The sequence below is a fragment of the Scyliorhinus torazame genome, chromosome 18, assembly GCF_047496885.1.
Source record: "Scyliorhinus torazame isolate Kashiwa2021f chromosome 18, sScyTor2.1, whole genome shotgun sequence".
In the NCBI taxonomy this organism is placed as follows: Eukaryota; Metazoa; Chordata; class Chondrichthyes; order Carcharhiniformes; family Scyliorhinidae; genus Scyliorhinus; species Scyliorhinus torazame.
This window is the reverse complement of record NC_092724.1, coordinates 36,770,742-36,790,575: the sequence shown is the minus strand read 5'-3', so window position 1 is coordinate 36,790,575 and position 19,834 is coordinate 36,770,742. Positions and strand designations below refer to the sequence as shown.

General features: G+C 47.8%; 1 protein-coding gene across 2 annotated transcripts in view; it reads right to left on the bottom strand.

Annotated features, from left to right (window-relative positions):
• myo1f (myosin IF) overlaps positions 1-19,834 on the bottom strand; it is a 220,602-nt gene that overhangs the window by 91,011 nt on the left and 109,757 nt on the right. For both annotated transcript variants that reach the window (XM_072482569.1, XM_072482568.1), the window contains exons 10-14: positions 17,255-17,451; positions 13,126-13,206; positions 5,608-5,694; positions 3,017-3,103; positions 1,461-1,628 (exon numbers count right to left, since the gene is read on the bottom strand). In XM_072482569.1, the coding sequence (XP_072338670.1) occupies positions 1,461-1,628; positions 3,017-3,103; positions 5,608-5,694; positions 13,126-13,206; positions 17,255-17,451 (620 nt within the window). The remainder of the gene's footprint in view (positions 1-1,460; positions 1,629-3,016; positions 3,104-5,607; positions 5,695-13,125; positions 13,207-17,254; positions 17,452-19,834) is intronic.

The following is a 19,834-nucleotide window of genomic DNA, read 5'->3' as shown; positions in this document are numbered from 1 at the left end:
ACTATATTTTTCTAAATTAAAAATGGTGGTCGAAGTTTGGAAATCTCTTCCACAAATTGCTGGGCCCATTGTAAATTTTACATTTGAGATCAATGGATTTTCTGTTCACCAGAAGTATTACGAGATATGGGACATTGGTAGGTATGTGGTGTTACGTCACAGATCAGCCAGGTGCTCAATGAATAGCATGGTAGCTTGAGGGGCAAATGACCCACTCCTATTCCTATCAAGCAGTTGAAAGTTCCATGTTTCTTACTCTTTGCAATGATATTGCTTTTAGATATTTTGTTCGCCAGCCTTTCCCACATAAAACATTTCATTGAAACTCTTGGCTTATGTTACTTGCTTTCTTGTTTATTAGCACTGTTTAATTGATTCTGATCTACTAACACACAGCTTGATCTCTCTCACCCTTTCTGGTGCAGGATCTAAAGCTCCGCCTACTGGCTGGTACTGACTTTAAGGTCAAGGAACAGGACTTCTGCTGCCGGGTTAATGATAGCTAAAGATCCTGAACCCAAAGTTACTGATATGGTGCACTACTCATTGAGTCAAAGCCAATTTGTTTTTGTTTTGCCAAAGTTCTGTTCACCAATTTGTATTGCTTTATCTCATCAAATTTTCACCTGCACATCCCTTTTGGCAAACATATCTATTACCCCTTTTGCCTAAGCTTCTCATGTAATGCTTTTCCTTTTCACCTTGCTCCCAATTTTTGAAGGCAGTTCCACAGACACCAAGAACCTACTGCGACCACAGTGAAGTGGGCATTCTTCATTTGGGAGCATTTGTGGGCTATGTCATGGAGGAGGCAACATAACTCTGATCATATTCTTTCTCAGTTTCCACATATTCCTTTCTGATTGTGGAATTAGGGACACCATTAGGGCCTGACTGAGAGGGTTAATCTGGAGTGGGATTCTCTGGCCTCCCCGTGGTGTGTTTCTGGGCGACAGCCTGCATTCGGTCACCTTGCCGTTGTCAACAGGATTTCCCATGAAATCCACGCCATGGCGGGCGTGCTTTGTCGGCGGGACTGGAAAATCCCACTGTGTGAACAACCAGAAGATCTCGGGGTCAAAGTGTCCTGATCAATATTTCTCAATGCGACATCACCCACTTTATTTGTCAGCGGAAGCATTAGATGAGCTGCATTTTGATTTTGTTTTAGGCCTTCTATTTATTTGTCTTGGGTTTCATGATATCTATTTATCTTCAAAGCTACTTTGTTATTTATTTTGTTCATATTTTACACACAGCTTCCTTTTGAAATTGGTGGAATAAACTGTAACCAAGGCTCCCATTGATTGCTTTCCTCTGCTGTTATGAGGTGACAAATGAAGGAAAAGGAACTTGCAAGTGGATGGAACGGAAAGCCTAGACACCTATGCTGTTTGAGCGTCTATACAGCAATGAGATTTGTTTTGTAGCAATATTGAACAGTACAGGATGATACATACCTTTCCAGCGTAGTGATGTATTATAAACCCCTGGTTCCAGCTGTTAAAATGGTCATGACATCCTACTGCAGCTTGGAGTTTCTGTAACAGAGTTGAATCGGCTCCTTCTCCTGTGGCATGCATAGTGGCACAGACATCATCCAGGACACTCATAATTCCAGGTGGATTCTGAGAACATGGACGCACAGTAACAGGCTCAGCTTATTTAACTATGCAACGTAAAGCTTTTAAATAATAGATATCAGGGAATGAATTACAAAATCATGATGCAGTCCAAAATAAACGATGTAATCCAATGTTGGTGCCACGTCAATCCGAAAATTGATCAATGGCCTTGTAATCCCTTAATGGTTTTGTTTGGAAAATGCACACTGGGAAATCTTTCATTGCAATCAAATTACTTTTGTTTTTTCAAACACTTCATAAGGTAGCTGAGGCTCACAAGTGCAGCATGATGCCTATTGAAAGGCAAACAGCAAACGACACTGCGACAGTTTTCATTCAGAAGCAATGGCCCCAAAATCCCCAGGGCATTGAAACCATTGGTTATGCTGGAATAAGTTCCCGCCTGCACCGGGCCTGCCAGGGGAGCCTGAATGAGCCAGGGAATGGGGCACTCCTTGTGTAACTTGCCTCCAGCTCACAAAAGAGGTATGGCTTTTTGAAGAGAAGGGAATTCAACTCATAAACGGCATGCGGGAAAATCCCAGAAACAGCAAATACCTAGCGATCTGTACTTTTAACAGGAAATAAAATTGGGGACAAGTGTAAGGTGGGTGTTGAATATAGAACATACATACAGTGCAGAAGGAGGCTATTCGGCCCATTGGGTGTGCACCGACCCACTTAAGCCCTCACTTCAACCCTATCCTCTTAACCCAATAACCCCTCCTATCCTTTTTGGACACTAAGGGCAATTTAACATGGCCAATCCACCTAACCAGCACACCAGAACTGTGGGAGGAAACCGGAGCACCCGGAGGAAACCCACGCAGACAGGGGGAGAACGTGCAGACTCCGCACAGGCAGTGACCCAGCAGGGAATCGAACCTGGGACCCTGGCGCTGTGAAGCGACAATGCTAACCACTATGCTACTGTGCTGCCCCTGTGTTGATATACAGTCATCCTATTTGCACGATGCCCAAAACAAATTTCTACCCAAAACAGTCTTACGGTTACTTTATCAGCAATATCCCCTATTCCATTAAACAAATGCACAAAATAGCCGTCTTTAAGATAAGCAGATATGAAATGTGAAGTGACTTGTAATCGATTTGATTTATGAATTGCATTCTAATACTGTTGAATTATTAACAAGTTTACAAACAGAAAAGAATAACATTTCTATTTGCACAGTCAAGACTAATCCTGTGAAAGTATAGTAATATTCCTGGGCATATTCGGAACACACATTACGGATAGTAAACATTTGCTAATGAGTCATTAGGCAGATATACAATTCTGTAGTTTTGAAAGCATCTCAATTGCAGGATGTTCAATCAATGGCAGATGTTTTACTTAGTTTCTTGATAGAGTCAATGGAAGAATCACTTACAACTTTGTTTTCTATCAGATCGCAGACTACTTTGTTATTGAAATATTCAATGGCGGTCCATTTTATCCCCTCTTGTACATACTCTTCCTGTTGAAGGAACGACAAATGTGAACTGTGCTAGTCATTTAACAAGCAACTGGTTCATTATAAAGTTGTATGACTCCTCTCCAGAACATCGACTTAATTTGCTTCTCTTCAAAGCATTTAGTGAATTTTCTTGAATAAAAGTTACTGAGATCCCATGAACCTTAACATCTGATTGGGATGATTCCCTGAATCTTCAAAATTCGCAACCCGTATAATATGTGCTGCACCATTTGCAAGATGCCACCGTGGCACATTAATGCAAAATGGTCATCCTTATCCAAATCCTTGATTTACAACAGCAACTTGCATTCCTAGCACCTTTAATGTAGTACAATGTTTCAAGGCAATGCACAAACAGCATTTACTCTTCTTCAAAGGAAGCAAGTACCGAAATAGAGATGAAATCTTGGGTGCATTTCTTCCAAACAATTTCGAAGTGTGGTCTCCGGCAGGAAAAGCGGTCCGATTCCTGCTGCATGGGTCAGCATGATTCAGATCACAACCCACCCACACCATTTTTTTTCAGTTTGGAGAGATTTACGCTGCAAATGAGGTGAACAGGACCTAAAGACATCGCCAAGCCCAGCTCCTCAGAGATTGAGGTGCCATTTTTAAAGCATGTCCAATCGTAAGACAACTCTACAGAACCAACACCCAGGCCATCGCCAGCAAAGACCACCCCCACCACAGCCCCAAATGCAGCCAACAGGCCCAACCCCCAAGTGAACGGTACCCCAATATGGAGTCGCCAAAGGCCCCCCCCCCTGCACCCCCTCCCCCCTTGCACTTCAGGGCCCTTCCCCACCATTCAGGTCCAATCCCTTTGCAGTACTAACTGTTGCCACTACCAGTGTGCCAGGGGACAGTGCCAGGGCACGTTCTAGCCATGTCCCTGACCACCTGGGACTTCATTGGCCTCCGAGCCTCGATATGGTCATCATATCTGACTCGGATTTTGGAAACCACCAGTGGTTCCCGCCAGTGCAACGTGAAGCCGAAGGACAGGGGAATTGAAGTGGCCGGTGAATTCGGCTTAAAACCGAATTAAAATCTAAATATGCTAATCCGGTCCACACCCAGCGATGAGGTGGGGGGGGGGGGGGAAATCTCAAATTGAGTTTTCACTGGTGCAATTATGGTCCCCTTGCGGGGGTCTCTGGGCCGGAGAATCACTGCCCCTTGTTAGTTCTTCATGGTTTAGCAATGGCAAAATAAATTAACAACCTATAAACTGTCAGGTCAGACAGAAAGAATGTCCAGAAAAGAAATTGACTTAGAAATGGTCAGCAAGCTTTTTGAAAACTATCTATACCAGAAAATATTCTCTGGTCTCTTGTAAGTTCAGCGTATCAGCCTCGATTTTCTGATAACAAAGCAGTTTACAAACTAACAGAAAAAGACAGTCAGTGAGTACAGATACAGAATTGATTCAATATTACACCCACCACGTGGATTGCAGCAGCTGGTTAGTCAGTCTGGGTAGCTATAGTAGGATCAGCAGTAGTGTCGAACCCGAGTAATAGAAGTGTAAATAGTTTAATAAACGTGTTGAAGTTATCTCCACGTCTGAACCTTCCTTTGTTAAGTGCACCACAAGGAAGCCGCTTATGTTACACCTACAACATAACAAACCAGTCGCCACATTCCGGTGCCTGTTCGGGGAGGCTGGTACGGGAATGGTACGGCACATCTTTGGGTTGTGTGGGCGAAACCCACGCAAACACAGGGAGAATGTGCAAACTCCACACGGACAGTGACCCAGAGCCAGACTCGAACCTGGGAACTCGGCACCTTGTGGCAGCAGTGCTAACCACTGTGTCAGTTAAAGTGGCACTGACTGGCGGACTGCTATTGTTTCTTATTTTTGGAATATAAAGGTCTGGTACAGACAGCTATGTGGGACTGAGTACAATACCACCCCAACAGCGATGTAAGAAGGCACATAACCCAGAGCGAGGGTCAGTCTAAAGTTGAACAGAGATCCATCGGTCTTTACCAGAAAAATCTAGGATAGGGCCAATTCCATACCTGTACCCTCTACTGTACATGGTTATGAGTTTTTTTACAAAACACATATTTTTATTTCATTTTGCAACTTTTACAAATAACATATTAGAACAAAAATTAAAAAGGAACAGTAAACAATGCAAGACAGGTACAGTACAGAACAAAAATTATTGCAAATCTTGGAAGAAGCAAGACAGAATATGTTTAAAATCATACACTTGAGTAACTAATGCCTCCAGTTTAAATACTGGATCAATGCAAAAACGAGTCAATAATGGATTACAAATCAAGGGAGAAATGAGGATAAATGTAAATATGAAAGGATAACAGTTCAGGGCATGTACCTTCATGTGTTGTGAGATCACGATAGACAATATCATGTGCCACGCAACAATGAGTTGTTAATAAAGACTTGCTGTTAATATAGTCAAGTCTACAAAGCCTACTTCCTGGTGTCAGGAAGGATTATTCAACTTTAAATGCTCTAATTCTCTTACCTGTTCAGCTTTGAGAGTTAACTGAATGAAAATCTGTTGCAGCTTCTCATTTACAAAATTAATGCAGAACTGTTCAAACCCATTTTTCTGTGAGGAGGAAGGAAAGTATAACACATCGTAAGAATGATATCATCTTGATTTTGATTCAAATGGAAACAACTGTTACTACAACAAAACCACCTAGAAATGAAGGGTGAAATTTAATCCAGGTGATGGGGGTCTTGCCTGCTGGTTGGAGAGCTCCACTTCGCCTCCATTGGGGATGGCCCATCATGTTAGGAGGCAGTCAGGCACTTAAGTGGCAGACGGGCCTTCCCTGGGATCAAGGACCATGGGAACGGAAATCCTGCTTCCCTAGAGTACCTCATCACTGTCCGAACCAGCAAGGGAGCAGTGACATTTGCTGGCAACGCACACACAAGAGGCCCAGGTTCATTAAGGGACCCCAGACCACAGGTGAGTCAGGGTGGGGATGGGGTTTGCTGGTCGAGGGAGGGGCGGTGGCAGAGCATTTGGAAGAAAGGGAAGGGAAGTGGCTTTCAACAGGGCCTCCCTCCTCCAAACCCCCCCACCCACCCTCCACATCCCATACTGGGCCCTTGAGTGCCTGACAATGAGAGATCCAATCCACTGGGTGCCCACAAACAATCCCGACAGGCCTCCCACTTGATGGCTATGAGAGTATTGGGCAGCCTGGAGGTGTAGCAAATCTCATGAAATAAAATGCAAATATTGAAATCCAAGTATGCGTACATGTTATCGTTCTGGCTATTACTTCAAATTCAAAGGTAAAATCATAAATGTTCTAGTACTCAACAATTTATTTTCACAATTACACTTATAAGCATAAATCTGTACAAAGTACTTCTTGCTCTGCGAATACATTCTGCCTTCATAATTGACAGCAGACACCATGAACATCTTATATTTCCTGCAGTAAGAAATTTTGTTTGTAATTGGAATGTACTGCTAGACCTCAGCTATAGAGAATAAAAGACACAGAGATGACTTTATAACAATAGAAACTCTTTACAGGAATTGTCGCTAAAGCATTTACATTAGAAGGAATTTTTTGGGAAAAACCTAGAGCTGTAACCATGGACCCAGATGCCGTTGATGGGCAAACTATCCTAAACTCAGCAATGTGCGGCTGAGGCAATTTGAACTCTCAGGCTTCATCTGCAAATAGCCCATCAGTGGAACCGACAGTAAGCTGCTAATTAATGGGTGGGAGAGACATGTCACACAGGCAATATTCTGAGCACCAGCATCCGGTAAGGCCTTACAAAAGAGCCTTGTGGTTTGGGGAGGAAAGTAGCCCAGAGTCGGAGAGGACTAAATTTTACTTTTGGAGCCTAAACTTTCCTGCTAGGTTGGCCGAGCAGGAAAGCAACATTGGGTGCGATTTAGTCACCGCGTTGCACCCGGCGCAATCTGGGCACACCGGTTAAATAGCAGGAAAGGCCAAAATCGAGATTGACGCCAGACACAAATCAGTTTATCTAACCGGCCCACACTCGATGGCGAGTTCCGGATCACGCCCAAATATAGTGAGCATATCATCAACCCCAATTTGCATTAATTTCCATTAGCGAGATTGAAGTCAAATGCAACGGCCCCCCGGGAATGAACCGGCTCCCCAGTGAGAAATCATGTGGGCATCGTTTAGTATTCCTTTTTAACAACGTGAAGCTGATGCAATGGCTGCTGAGGAGAACTGAGGAGGTGAGATTTCCGTTTTCCAGCAGGCAGATCAAGGGCACTGGAGCTGCTGCCTCAGTGCTCAGGAGGTTGGGGTAATCCTCAGCGGGGTTGGGCTTGGTCGGGGGGGCGGCTTTTGATCTGTGAAGCCTTCAAGCCATCTTTAAATATTGTGGATACCCATAACAGGGGCAACTACAGCAGCTGCCAATCTGTCCTACCGCACATTTCCAGGAAGAGCCCGGGTCTTGGTTCTATGTTGAAGGCCACTTTAACTCCCGAGGCTATGGGCAGCCTCTAGCTTCACAGTTAATGAGGAAATGACCTTGTTAGTTATGGGATTTCACAGCTTTCATGTGGATATTCGTGGGTACACGTGCCATGTCGCAGATGATGATTATTGCATTGCATTTCAATCAAACTTTGAAGCCTGAACAGTTTGCCAGAACTCTTGAAGCTTCAGCCAACAATCAAACACTGTAGAGCTGGGCTTCAGCACTGGAGATAGCCGCATGGCCATAGGGTAAGTGTGTGGATCAGGGGAGGGCACCTGAGCACGTTCTCCCGAATGTCCCCAACAGGGGCCTGGGGTCTAGGGCCTCCTGCTATGGCCTGGGGTGAGTGTGCAGAGTGAGATTTTCCAGCAGAACATGCTTGGTGGATGGCACTCTGAGAGACGGCGGGACACGTAATGTTGGGGAAGGCTCGGGGGGATTTGAGGGTCCTGGGGAGCAAACCCTAACTGATTGTGGGTCTCTATCCTTCTCCAATTTCTTACAGATATACAAAATATGGCTGGTTATGTTGGTCCCGCAGAGACTACCCTTATGATGCTGGTGGCAACCCAAGTGGCCACATCCAGAGAAGGCGGCAGCAGCATTGACGCAGGCTGGAGGCGGCACCCCATGTGTAGGGGGCCACCAAACACCCTGAAGACCGGGCTGGCCATCAAGCTGAGGTGGAACCCAGAGGCAGGCATCGTTGGTCTGTCGATGAGATAACAGACAGCATGTGCCACAGAAGACGCTGTCTCTACAAAGAGACAGAACGACACCTGTACCATGTCCTCACGGACTTGGCACCCCATGGAGGAGGCGGAGGACACAGCCTCCCAGTGGTCGGGAAGGTCACCGCAGCACTGAACCTTTATGGGCTCGAGTGAGGACTTTTGCGGCATTTTCCAAGCTACAGCCCACAAGTCCATCCGTGAGGTTATGGATGCCCTGTATGCACAGGCATCGGTTTTATCAACTTTGAGCTGGACCAGGCCCACCAAGATGCCCAGTTGCAGGATTCTCCGCCAAAGTCAGAATGCCCCATGTCCAGGGGGTAATTGATGACATTCTTGTCACTTTGCGTGCACCCGGGCATCAAGGAGTGCCCTTTATTAATCGGAAAGAGTTAAGTTTGTGTACGATGACAGCCTCCAGATCATGCACGTGTGTGCACACTTCTTAGGGAGCGTGTTTGACAGCTACATCCTGGGACACTCGGCGATCCCCAGCATCTTCGAGAAGCAGTCCAGGTTGTTGGGTTGGCTCTTGGGAGATAAGGACTACCCGCTGAGGTCCTAGTTGATGACACCAGTGCGGAGGCCGGAGATCGAGGCAGAGACCCGATATAACGAAGCTCATGGTGCACTGCAGTATACCCACCCGACGGTCTTCCGCTTTGTGGTGGTTTGCTGTGACCTGTAGAGCCTGACACAGCAACGGGGCAACTTGCTGGAGAAGGAGGAGGGACATGCGGCCTCATGTGGGGAGGAGGAGCCGGACGGAGGAGGAGTTGGACCAGGAGGGGCTGGAAGACGAGCCTGGGTAGGAGCCGCAGGAGGTGCCGGGGGATGGAGGATAGGCGGCGGCAAGGGTCCGGCATGCCCGGAGGACCAGGGAGGCCCTCACCCTCACCAGATTCTCATAGGACAAGGCTTTGTCCGTCAACTCACCCCATCCCCCATTTCTCCTTCCCCCTCACTCCCAATCCCTCCTTCCCCCAATCCCTCCAGTCCTCCAATCCCTCGTTCCCACAATCTCCCCTCTTCCATTACTCCTTCCCCCTCACTCCCAATCCCTCCTTCCCCCAATCTCCCCTCTTCCATTACTCCTTGCCCTTCACTCCCAATCCCTCCTTCCCCCAATCCCTCCTTCCCCCAATCCCTCCAGTCCCCCAATCCCCCCTCTCCCATTACTCCTTCCCACACATTTTCCTCCCCCCCCACTCCATTCTCCGACCCTCCCACACCCAGCTCCCACACTCTCACCTGCCTACTCTGCTCCACCTTCCAAGGATCTGTGTAACAGCACCCCAGGGTGATGGGCCTATGTCGGAAGTGTCAGCTGGTCAATGTACAAGGCAGGAGAATGATGATAACCTGCTGTGAGGTTAGATCCGGTGCTCCTCAGTTTATGCCAAAGTCTGACTCCTGTCTCTCTGCTGATACCCATCCTCTGAATGGGCCTGCATTGGAGGTGTTTGATCTGGGACCAATGTGCCCTTGGGAGCAGGGGCAGCCAACGGCAACATGGGGTGGGGCTGCAGGCAGGCCCGCAGTGAAGATTAATGTGACAGAGGTTTCACATGTATCAGGTGTAACATGTTTCAATAATGAACATTTGACATTTCCATTAGCCGTAGCTACAGATAGTGCCCCTTCCCCCAACCTCCCACCTCCTCAGAGGCCACTCCGTGATCCTCCCTCTTCTTGATCTTTCGTAGTCTACTGCTACTTCTAGGTGCGTCCCCGGGATGCACATCAGATGTGGAGACTGCTTTCCTCGCCCAGTGGTCTTTGGAGAATGTCCTCTGGAAGGCCTGGAGCCGGGGGAGAGAGGGGGGGGAAACGACGACTTACCGGTGTCACTGGCATTGCCATGCCACCCTGTTCTTCCTGTTGCCCTTGAGATGTGCCAGTGTCTGGAGGGGGCAGATTCGGAAGAACTGAAAACCGGCGTCGTCTCCTTGGTGGCAGGCCCCGGGTTGGCCTCTGGTGCTCCCTTCTGCCTGATAATGTCTATAGGGCCTGGGGGGTCTCCATGGGACCGAGGGGCAGCTGGAGTGAGCTTCAGCGGCCTCTGCGGTATCTGGCTCTGCCTGGCCGATCCCCATTGTCTGCACCATGGTGTCGACACCCTCTGTGATGTTCGTAAGTGATAGAGCCATACTCTTCAGTGCCTTGCCAATGTCCACCTGCATCTGGGACATGTTCCTCATCGACTGGGACGAGGGACATGATGGTGAAGCCCTCAGCCATGGTCGTCACAGACTGAGCCATGCATTGGGCAACACCACTCACGATGTTGACGTTATGCTCCAGGCTTTCCACTGCGGCTGCCACCTCAGCAATGTTGGCCTCGGTGCTACTCATTGTCTGCGCCCATAGCCTTTTGGACTCCTCCAATCGGCTACGCACTCTCTGGAATGTCATTGACATTCCCCTCATGAATCTCACGGTTGTGTCCTATCATTTGCATAAGCTCTGGGATAACCTTGTCCAGAGGTTTGGCAATTGGCTGGGACTCAGCTGAGTCCTGGGATCCAGCAAGCCTGGACTGCTGTCTCCCTTAGATGTTTCCGTCTCCACCTGATGTGCATCAGCAACTGAGTGGTGCTCACCAGATTATGCCCCAGAAGCCTGTCCACTAATGTCACCCTCTGAGGTGTGTGTCTCTGCGTTGGTGGAAGGCGGGGATGGTAGCTGTGACGTATCGATGGTGGTCTCCTCGGAGCTCTCCTCCGAGGTGTTTACTTCGGCGTTAGGGCAGAACGACTCTAGATGGCCTGGCCCCATCACATGGAGATCCTGCAAGATAATGGACACATGGTCAGTGAGAGGGAAGGACCATTTTGACATGAACAACTCACTTGAGAGATCATCTGGGTGAAGGAGCAGTGGATTCTCACCTCTGCAGCGCAGGCTAACCTTGCTGCCAGTCATGGTGTGGAGATGCCGGCGTTGAACTGGGTTGAGCACAGTAAGAAGTCTTACAACACCAGGTTAAAGTCCAACAGGTTTGTTTCGATGTCACTAGCTTTCGGAGCGCTGCTCCTTCCTCAGGTGACTCTTGCTGCCAGTGACTGCTCTCTCCGTGGTCACCCCCGCGATTTCCAGGGCCTGTTCCTCATAGGGGATGAAGACTCAAATCTCTGGTACTCCCCCCCCCCCCCCTCACCTCCGGCAATTGGCCCTTTCCTGTTTATTATGGGCTATCTTCTCCTGTGGGGACAAAAAGAAGGCATTGTGAGCCACACGCTTTATGGGTCAAGGGGGTCTACAGCAGGTGGTATGTGTGTGCGCCGCACCTGGACAAGAAGAGTTTATGCTTGTGTGTGCCAATGGATTCTGAGGAGCAAGGATGAAGATTGAATGTGGGAGGGTGCGAGGTGTCAGCCAGTGATTTGGGGCAGCGGGGTGGGAATTTGAGGGGTGGCAGACACAACTGATGCCAAGAGAAAGGTGGCAACTTACCGTTGCAGCTCAATGGAGGTCGTTGGTCTTCTTCCTACATTGGAAGGTGGTCCTCCTTGTCATGCTGCCCGCACTGACAGCCGGCGCCACTGTCACCCAGGCGGTGTTGGTTACCCTGCTACTGGCCCTCCGTCCTCCTCGGAGGAACAGGATGTCCCATCTCGCATCCACAGCGCCGAGAAGCCTGGCCAGGTTAGCATGCCCAAAGCGAGGAGCAAGTCTGCCGTTGCTATGATTGTGTGTTGACTGGGAGTGAGTGATGATGGAGCGTTAAAAAGCAGTTTCCCCTTGTTAGCAGCGAGACGCTGATGGGCGAGGCCAGCAAATCCGACGACGAGACAGCCAGTAATGGCGAGAAGCTCGTGGGGGCTCATTTACAGCACTAAGTACCATTAAATATGGGCCGCGATCTCGCCAATATGATCGCATCAAGAAACACCCTGCTAATAGTGCCCAAAATAACACATACATTTTTTTGTTAAACCATGCCCAACAAATTGGCTGTGTCTGTCTCTGGATATAGTATCAGTCAGGCTTTGATAATGTAATTGGAACTCAAGCCGTAACTTCGAAGGAGGGTGATGTGTTGGATGCTCTGCTACACAGACGAACCAACACGGTTGCGAATGGTACAACTCAGTTTTATTACTAACATATATTTACAGTGGTAAACTGGTTACTGAGGTTCGATCATAACCCTTGATCTGTGGACCTATTCCTAGCACTATCTTGGAGTGGCACTCAGCACATGGTGGATGTCTGAGTGGCTTGCTGTGAGCTCTGTGCTCTGAGCTGTCTCCTGCTGGAATGAGCCGGAAGTGTCGTGTTCCCTGTTTTGTAGTGTGTATGCTCTTGCCTGTGATTGGCTGTGGTGTTGTGTGTGTTGATTGGTCCGTTGATCTGTCCATCAGTGTGTATGTATGTTTGTACCATGATGTTTACCTGAATATCATGACGGAGGGTTCCACTTGTTTCTAATGAGTTCCTTTCTTGCCTGGTTAGAAGAGCAGGATAAAGTAGGATCTTGCTGGGAAAGTCCGAATGATAATTTTAACTGCTCACCTATCTGAATTCTGTTGGGTGGGCAGTGTTAAAGATGGCCCTCCAATTTAAATCATGTTGCTGCTGATACATTACAATGCATCAATACAACCTACTATGTTTGCACAAAATTAATGCTTGCTTTTCAGTGGTTGGTGCTGCTTTGAAGGTTCATCCTTACAGCAAAACTAAACGTGAATTCTGTCTGAAATTACTTTTCAAATTTCATTCATATTTGCAAAATTTCATCCTGAAATCAAACCCAGTTCTTTAGTGCAAATTTGAGAGAGAAGTTAATTTTTATACATTACCCGAAAAATCTCAAAGCCATAAATATCCAGCACTCCGACACTGTATTCCTCATGTGGCTTCTGCATAGCCTTGTTAACAGCCTAAACAGAAGGAATGAAATCAATGTGTAACAAAAAAGGATGTATTGATGAAATAAAGAGTAAAAATGAATTGCTGGGTCCGTGGACTCGCATGCGCACGGCGACGACCTGCAGCGGTCGCACCGTGCAACATGGCGCCGGCCGCACGCGGATTCGGCCTGCCAGATAGTGACCTCTGTACCCCCCATGCCACCCCCAGACCATCCCCCATGAGTCCCCCCAGCCCCCGCCGAAGCCCCCCCCCCCGACCAGCAGAACAGCTCCCATCCCCCTCTTACTGTGGCGGCGCTGGACACAGTCCGCAGCCACCACGCGTGGTTGACGCTACTGTGGAGGGGCTAGCACCGGCTCCCCGTGGAACACAATCGATTCCAATGAAAAACAGTGCAGGATTCGCCTGATCTGTGACTGACACTCGGGAGGCTGACAATTTGCAGCTGCACATACACATTGCAATCCCCACACTCACCATCCCAGCCAAGAAGATGGCACTGGTTGAGCTGGAGGATGCCCATACAGCTGATGGGTCGACTGGGGTCAGAGGGCACTGGGGGGACACCTATACGACCCGTGGCACTAAGTGCACAATGGGCTGCTAGTGTGTGCGCAGTTGCATGGCTGCCTTGCCGGCTCCGGCAATGGTGTTCCATGACCGTCCACCCCCCACCTGGCCACCCCCCGCTACTCCCCCCGGCCCTGGTAGAATCCCCTCAGCCAGCGGCACAAATGTCAGTAACCTTTGGCGATGTTGGACACTTTTCGTACCCACTCTCACTCCCTCAGCAGCAACAATGCCGGTTTCGCGATTTTTGAAAGCACAAGTGAACTGTGTCGACGGGAACTCAGCCCATCAGAGGCGGAGAATCTCGGAGGCCGCGGAGAATACAGGGACGGGCCCCCTAATGATGTGCAAATGGTGTTTACTGTACGTGCATTCCGGAACGCATTGACTCCACTGTTGAGGTCATGGGGAATTGTGATTTGGCATCAAATCAGCGCTCGCCATGTTTTTGGCATCGGAACCGATTCTCTGCCCAATCGTGTTTCCCGATTTCCGCGTCGGCCAACAGTGAATCCAGCCCCAGATGTTTACGTTTTAGGCACAAAACTGGGGCGGCACAGTGGCACAGTTGTTAGCGCTGCTGCCTCACAGCGCCGGAGACGCGGGTTCAATTTGGGTCTTGGGTGACTGTGTGGAGTTTGCAGGTTCTCCCCATGTCTGCGTGTGTTTCCTCCGGGTGCTCCGGTTTCCACCCACAGTCCAAAGAGGTGCGGGTTAGGTGGATTTGCCATGCTAAATTGCCCCTTAGTGTCCAGCGATGTGCAGGTTAGGATATGGGGATTGGGCAGGGTGGACTGGGGAGTAGTCATGGGTTGGTGTGGACTCGATGGGCCATATGGCCTCCTTCTGCACTGTAGGGATTCTGTGAAATTGGCATTATCTAGGTGTTGGGGTGGGGGAAGAAACTTTGGGCAGAACCATGCAATTTCTGGTAGATTCCTATTTTTTCTGTCTGGGTTGCGATATTCCAGAGAGGGAGGGTGGTGGATGCATCCTTCATCCACTCAGCCCTTCACTGAAACATCACATGTCGAAGCAGAGGTGGCACCATGCCAAATTCCTTGGGAAATTCCACCCAGGGTATGGTCAATGTCACATCCACTTCCATGATTCAGCTGCACTGGCTGTAAAATGATCATAAAAGCTCCTTAAAATGTCAGATTGGGGATTGACTGCTATTCAAGGAGGAACATACCATTGCTGGACGAGGCAAGGACAGAGATCGAGATCTGCCGCTATATAAGCCAGAGTGACCCAGTACCAGTTTTAGGTACTGTAGAAGCATCACGAACAGTATTGGCACCTAAATCTATCATACAATGAATTAAAGATTCAGAGCCAGGGCAGATGGACAAGTGGAAGTCCTGTGGCAAAACTGGGACTCCTTGAATTCCTGCTTCTGGATTCTTTCCGGTAAATCTTTAATGCAAAACAACTGCTTGGAAGGCACAATCATGTGAATGGAATCAGAAAAGCACAAAGCGCCATGAACAGACCGGTTGAGCAGGAAATATTATGAAAGTTGCAAGTCAATGTGGGAAAATGAAAGGTCACCCACTTTAGATCCAAGAAAGACAGGAAGTGGAATATCTTCTGCATGATAGAAGACAAAAGGCTGTGAAAGAGAAAAGGGATTCTGCTGTCCATGTATAGAGATCACAAAACATCGAGTATGGGTACAGCGAGTAATTAGAAAACCTGATGCTATGTTGGCCTTTGTCCCCAGCGACTTGGAATTCAACAGTGAGGAGGAGATGCTTCCATTGTACAGAGCTTTGCCCAGAGCCCATGTGGAGGACAGCTTTCAATTTTGGACCCCGAACCTCTGGAATGATGGATTGGCTTTGGAAGGAATAGAGTACAGATATCCGAGAATTTTCCAAGGCTTACAGAGTTAAATTACAAGGACTGGTTGCATAAATTTGACGTGCATTCCCTTAGTTTAGACAATGGAGGGGTGGTGCAATCGAAGTATTTAAAGCAACTAAAATCAGGGCACATACGGAGAAACTATTTCCTTTGGTGGAGGATTCCAGAATAAGGGCATGTCATTTTAAAATGAGATCTGGCTCATTTGGGAGTCTTATCAGGGAACACTTTTTCACTCAAATGGTAGTGGGAGTTTTGAATTTTCTCTCCCTACAAGCTGCGATTCTCAGTCAATTAAAATGTTGAATCAATTTTTGTTTGGTAAGGCTGGGAAAAGAAATAGAACACAGGGGGTAAATGGAGCTGAGGTTCAGATCAGCCATGATCTAAGTGAATTGGAGAACAGCCTCAAGGGGCTGAAGGGCCTATTCATATTCCCATGTTCCTCCTGCTTCTGATTACAATCAGTATCCATTTTTTCTGTCCCGTACAAATTGTGTGTTTAATAATCCAGTAAAGATAACCTTTGCTTGGGGCAGCACGGTGCACAGTGGTTAGCACTGCTGCCTCATGGCGCCAAGGTCCCAGGTTCGATCCCGGCTCTGGGTCACTGTCCGTGTGGAGTTTGCACATTCTCACCGTGTTTGCGTGGGTTTCGCCCCCACAACCCAAAGATGTGCAGGCAAGCTGGATTGGCCATGCTGAATTGCCCCTTAATTAGAAAAAAATTAAATTGGGTACTCTAAATTTCTTAAAAAGAAAGATAGCCTTTGCCTCCCTGATCGGGGCTCTTGTTATGCCAGCGGTCCTCGGAGCCGCCGGAAGTAGGGGCATGGGTGTGCAACTTGGCAGAGTTCCTCCATCGAGAAAAAAAATCAAGTTTGGCATAAGTGGGGCAGTGAAAGGATTCTCCACAAGGTGGAGGGTGATCGTTGACTTCTTTAAGGGATGTTAACACGTCAGCGATGGGAGGGGTGCTTTAAGTTTTATTTGGCTTTGGGGAGGGTGCTGGGTGTTAAAGGAGGGGATGGTATGGGAGAATAGTGGTAATTGTGCATGATTAACTGTTGCTGTTTCCTTGTTTCTGTTCTGTATATATTAGAATATTCCTCCAATAAAATATTTTTCAACAAAAAAAATAATCCAATACGGTTCAGTTCCAACTGTGGCCGGAATTCTCTGGTCGTTGCGATTCACTGTTCCTGCCAGCAGCACAACCCTGGTAGCGAGTTTCCCAGCAGTGTGGGGTGGCTTCAATGGGAAATTTCACTGACAAGCGGCGGGAAGACAGAATCCCAGCGAGTGGCGCACTGCCGAAAAACACGGGGTTGGGAAATGGAGAATCCCGCCCTACGTGAAACATAATACTATTGTTTAACTGATGCATTAATTATTTATTTGTGTACATAAAATATTGGAACAGATTGTAATCCAAACACAGTGTTATAATTCACGTTGTGATGAAGTAACCCAAGTCTGAAGCATCTGTACGTTGGCTGCTTATGATGTCTAGGAACAGACTTCTATCCTCTTGAAGACTGCTCGATTTATCCCTTTTCTTGTTCCAATCTAGAGAAGATGGACCTGGTCAGAATTGGACATTTGAGAAATACTTACGTCTACTAAATAATCAAATACTCGTGCGTAGAGTGCTTTTGCCAGTGCATCTCGGGTGTATCCTGCCTGCTGAACGTTTAGGGTCATATTGATGGATTCTGTCTTGCCCCCCCATTTGCTGTCCATCTTTCTGCTCGTCACTTTTTCTCTCAACTTCATTTGATCAATTCCTATCAAGAACGCAGGAAAGGCCAAATCTTTATGAAAAACAATGAAATTAAATCAATTATTCACGGCGTGGTCCTTTGGTTTTGCATCAACAACAAACCGGTTATTAATATTTTGAAAATACAGCACCGTTGAGCAATGTCTTAGAAATGGCAATTACTTCCTGAAGGATAAGTCTCGGATAACATTGTTTTCACAGTCACAGAATTTACAGTGCAGAAGGAGACCATTTGGCCCATCGAGTCTGCACCAGCCCTTGGAAAGATCACCCTACCTAAGCCTACACCTCCACCCTATCCCCACACCGCCACCGTATCCCCATAACCCCACTTAACCTTTTTTTTGGGACACTAGGGGCAATTTACATGGCCAATCCACCTAACCTGTACATCTTTGGAATGTGGGAGGAAACCGGAGCACCCGGAGGAAACCCACGCAGACACGGGGAGAACGTGCAGACTCCGCAAGACAGTGACCCAAGCAAGGAAACGAACCTGGGACCCTGGAGCTGTGAAGCAACTGTGCTAACCACTGTGCTACTGTGCTGCCCGTGCTTGTTAATCTGTTGTTTAAGCTATGTCATTTATAAAAATGCTTCATGAAGAGGGTATTGCGATCTTGACCAGGGAGATAACTTGGAGTGGGAATACTTCTTTAGGCTACTGTGAAACGTTTTGGACCATTTCTCTTCCTCCTACAATTCCCAAAATTAGTCTCCAGCAATTATTTGTTGTGTATTCATTAGGCAACAATAAACTGTCATTGGCTATGGGTCATTTGATAATGGTAAAGTGCAGCTGACCAGTCGAAGCTAAGTCAGAGGGAGACAATAGGCAAAATTTCCAGGCGTTCATGCCGGTGGGATCTTTCGTTCGCATCCCCGCTGTGGGCTTCCTGGTGGCGAGGGGGGCAGTCAACAGGAAACCCTGGTGACAACGGCGGGACCAGAAGATTCTGCTGTCGGCCAATGGCGTGCGTCCTACCGCTACCGCGAAACATGCGGCGTGTTGCTCGGTAAACCCCGCCCCATGTGCTCCATTAGCTCTCCTACAACATAGAAAACCATGACTTTTCATCACAGCCTTTCCTCTTGAATTATCCCAGAGTTTTTGCTGCTCATTCTTTTAATTTTCAGGCATTGATCATTCTTTAGGTGATGATGAATGAGAAGAGGCAGAAAAAGAACAGTCGTCATTGCTTTTCCTCTGTTCATCCAATTTCCTGTCCAATTTAAAATTGGGGCTTCTATGTGAGTCAATACATCAATATTTGCAAAGGCAACAGTCGTACCAAGTTTATGGCCAGGATTTTTAGGCTGGTGGTGTTTCCTTTCCTGTCATTCAAGAAGTTGGTGAAGTATACGCTCCTGCTGATGCTGTGTTCCCTGCAGCCATTAAACGCTCTGACAAGCGTTAATTGGCTGGAGGTAGGATGTCCGCTCCTCATTTGGGAGGAACTCCCACGTCAGAGAGCTACCGGCCAATTTGATTGGTTGGCAGATCTCTAGCCCTTGCAGTACCAGAAGCTTCACTGGACAGGGCTAGGACAACAAACAGTCCTCAGAGCCTTAAGTCCCTGGATTCCAGGATCAGGTAAATTTTGGCATCTCAGGGTGGAGTGGTGAGGTGAGGCCCGAGGGGAGTTGGCAGAGGATTGCAGGGTGTTGGTGGCGAGGCCACAGGGTGGGGGAGGGTCCGCAGGGGCCAGTCCTTTTGTGGGTGTGCCCAATATTAAAAGGAGGCTGCTGATGGAGGCGTCCCACCCCACTCTCCCCTCCTAAATACTGAGCAGGGTCCACTCTCCCCTCCAAAGTACTGAGCAGGGTCACTTTTTGGGCCTCTCTCCTGCACTGCACTCCTCCTGCCAGTCTGAAAATTGAGGTTGGGTGGGAAACGGCCCTTAAGTGGTCAATAATTATCCACTAAAGAGCTTCAACTGGGGCAAGGTTGGGCGGGCAGGTCTAGAACTCACCCGCCCCACTCGACCTTGGTACACGTGACAATAAACAAATCCAATCCAGAATAAACTTGCGCAGAGGCCAGGGCGGTTGGGAACTTGGTGGGATGGCCATTCAACAACTTTTATAGCTACTCCGGCCTACGAACTCGCCAACTGGGGAATGTAAAATTCTGCCCGATATGTAGACAACTTACTGTTTATCTGCCTCTAGTAGAATGTGAAAGCAGCTCATCGTCCCATACAATGCTATTTAATATTGGGGTAGATTTTTATCTTCACTGCATGGGCCCCAGTCTGGTGACGCAGATGGCCTACACCATTAAATTACCATTCCAGTTACAGAAGTAGAGTGAAGTTAGATGGAAAACAGAAATCTACCTCAATGTTGTAAATACAATTTGAATGGCCCTTCCTGGCATTGTGCAGCACACGTGGTAATAAGATTGCAGAGAA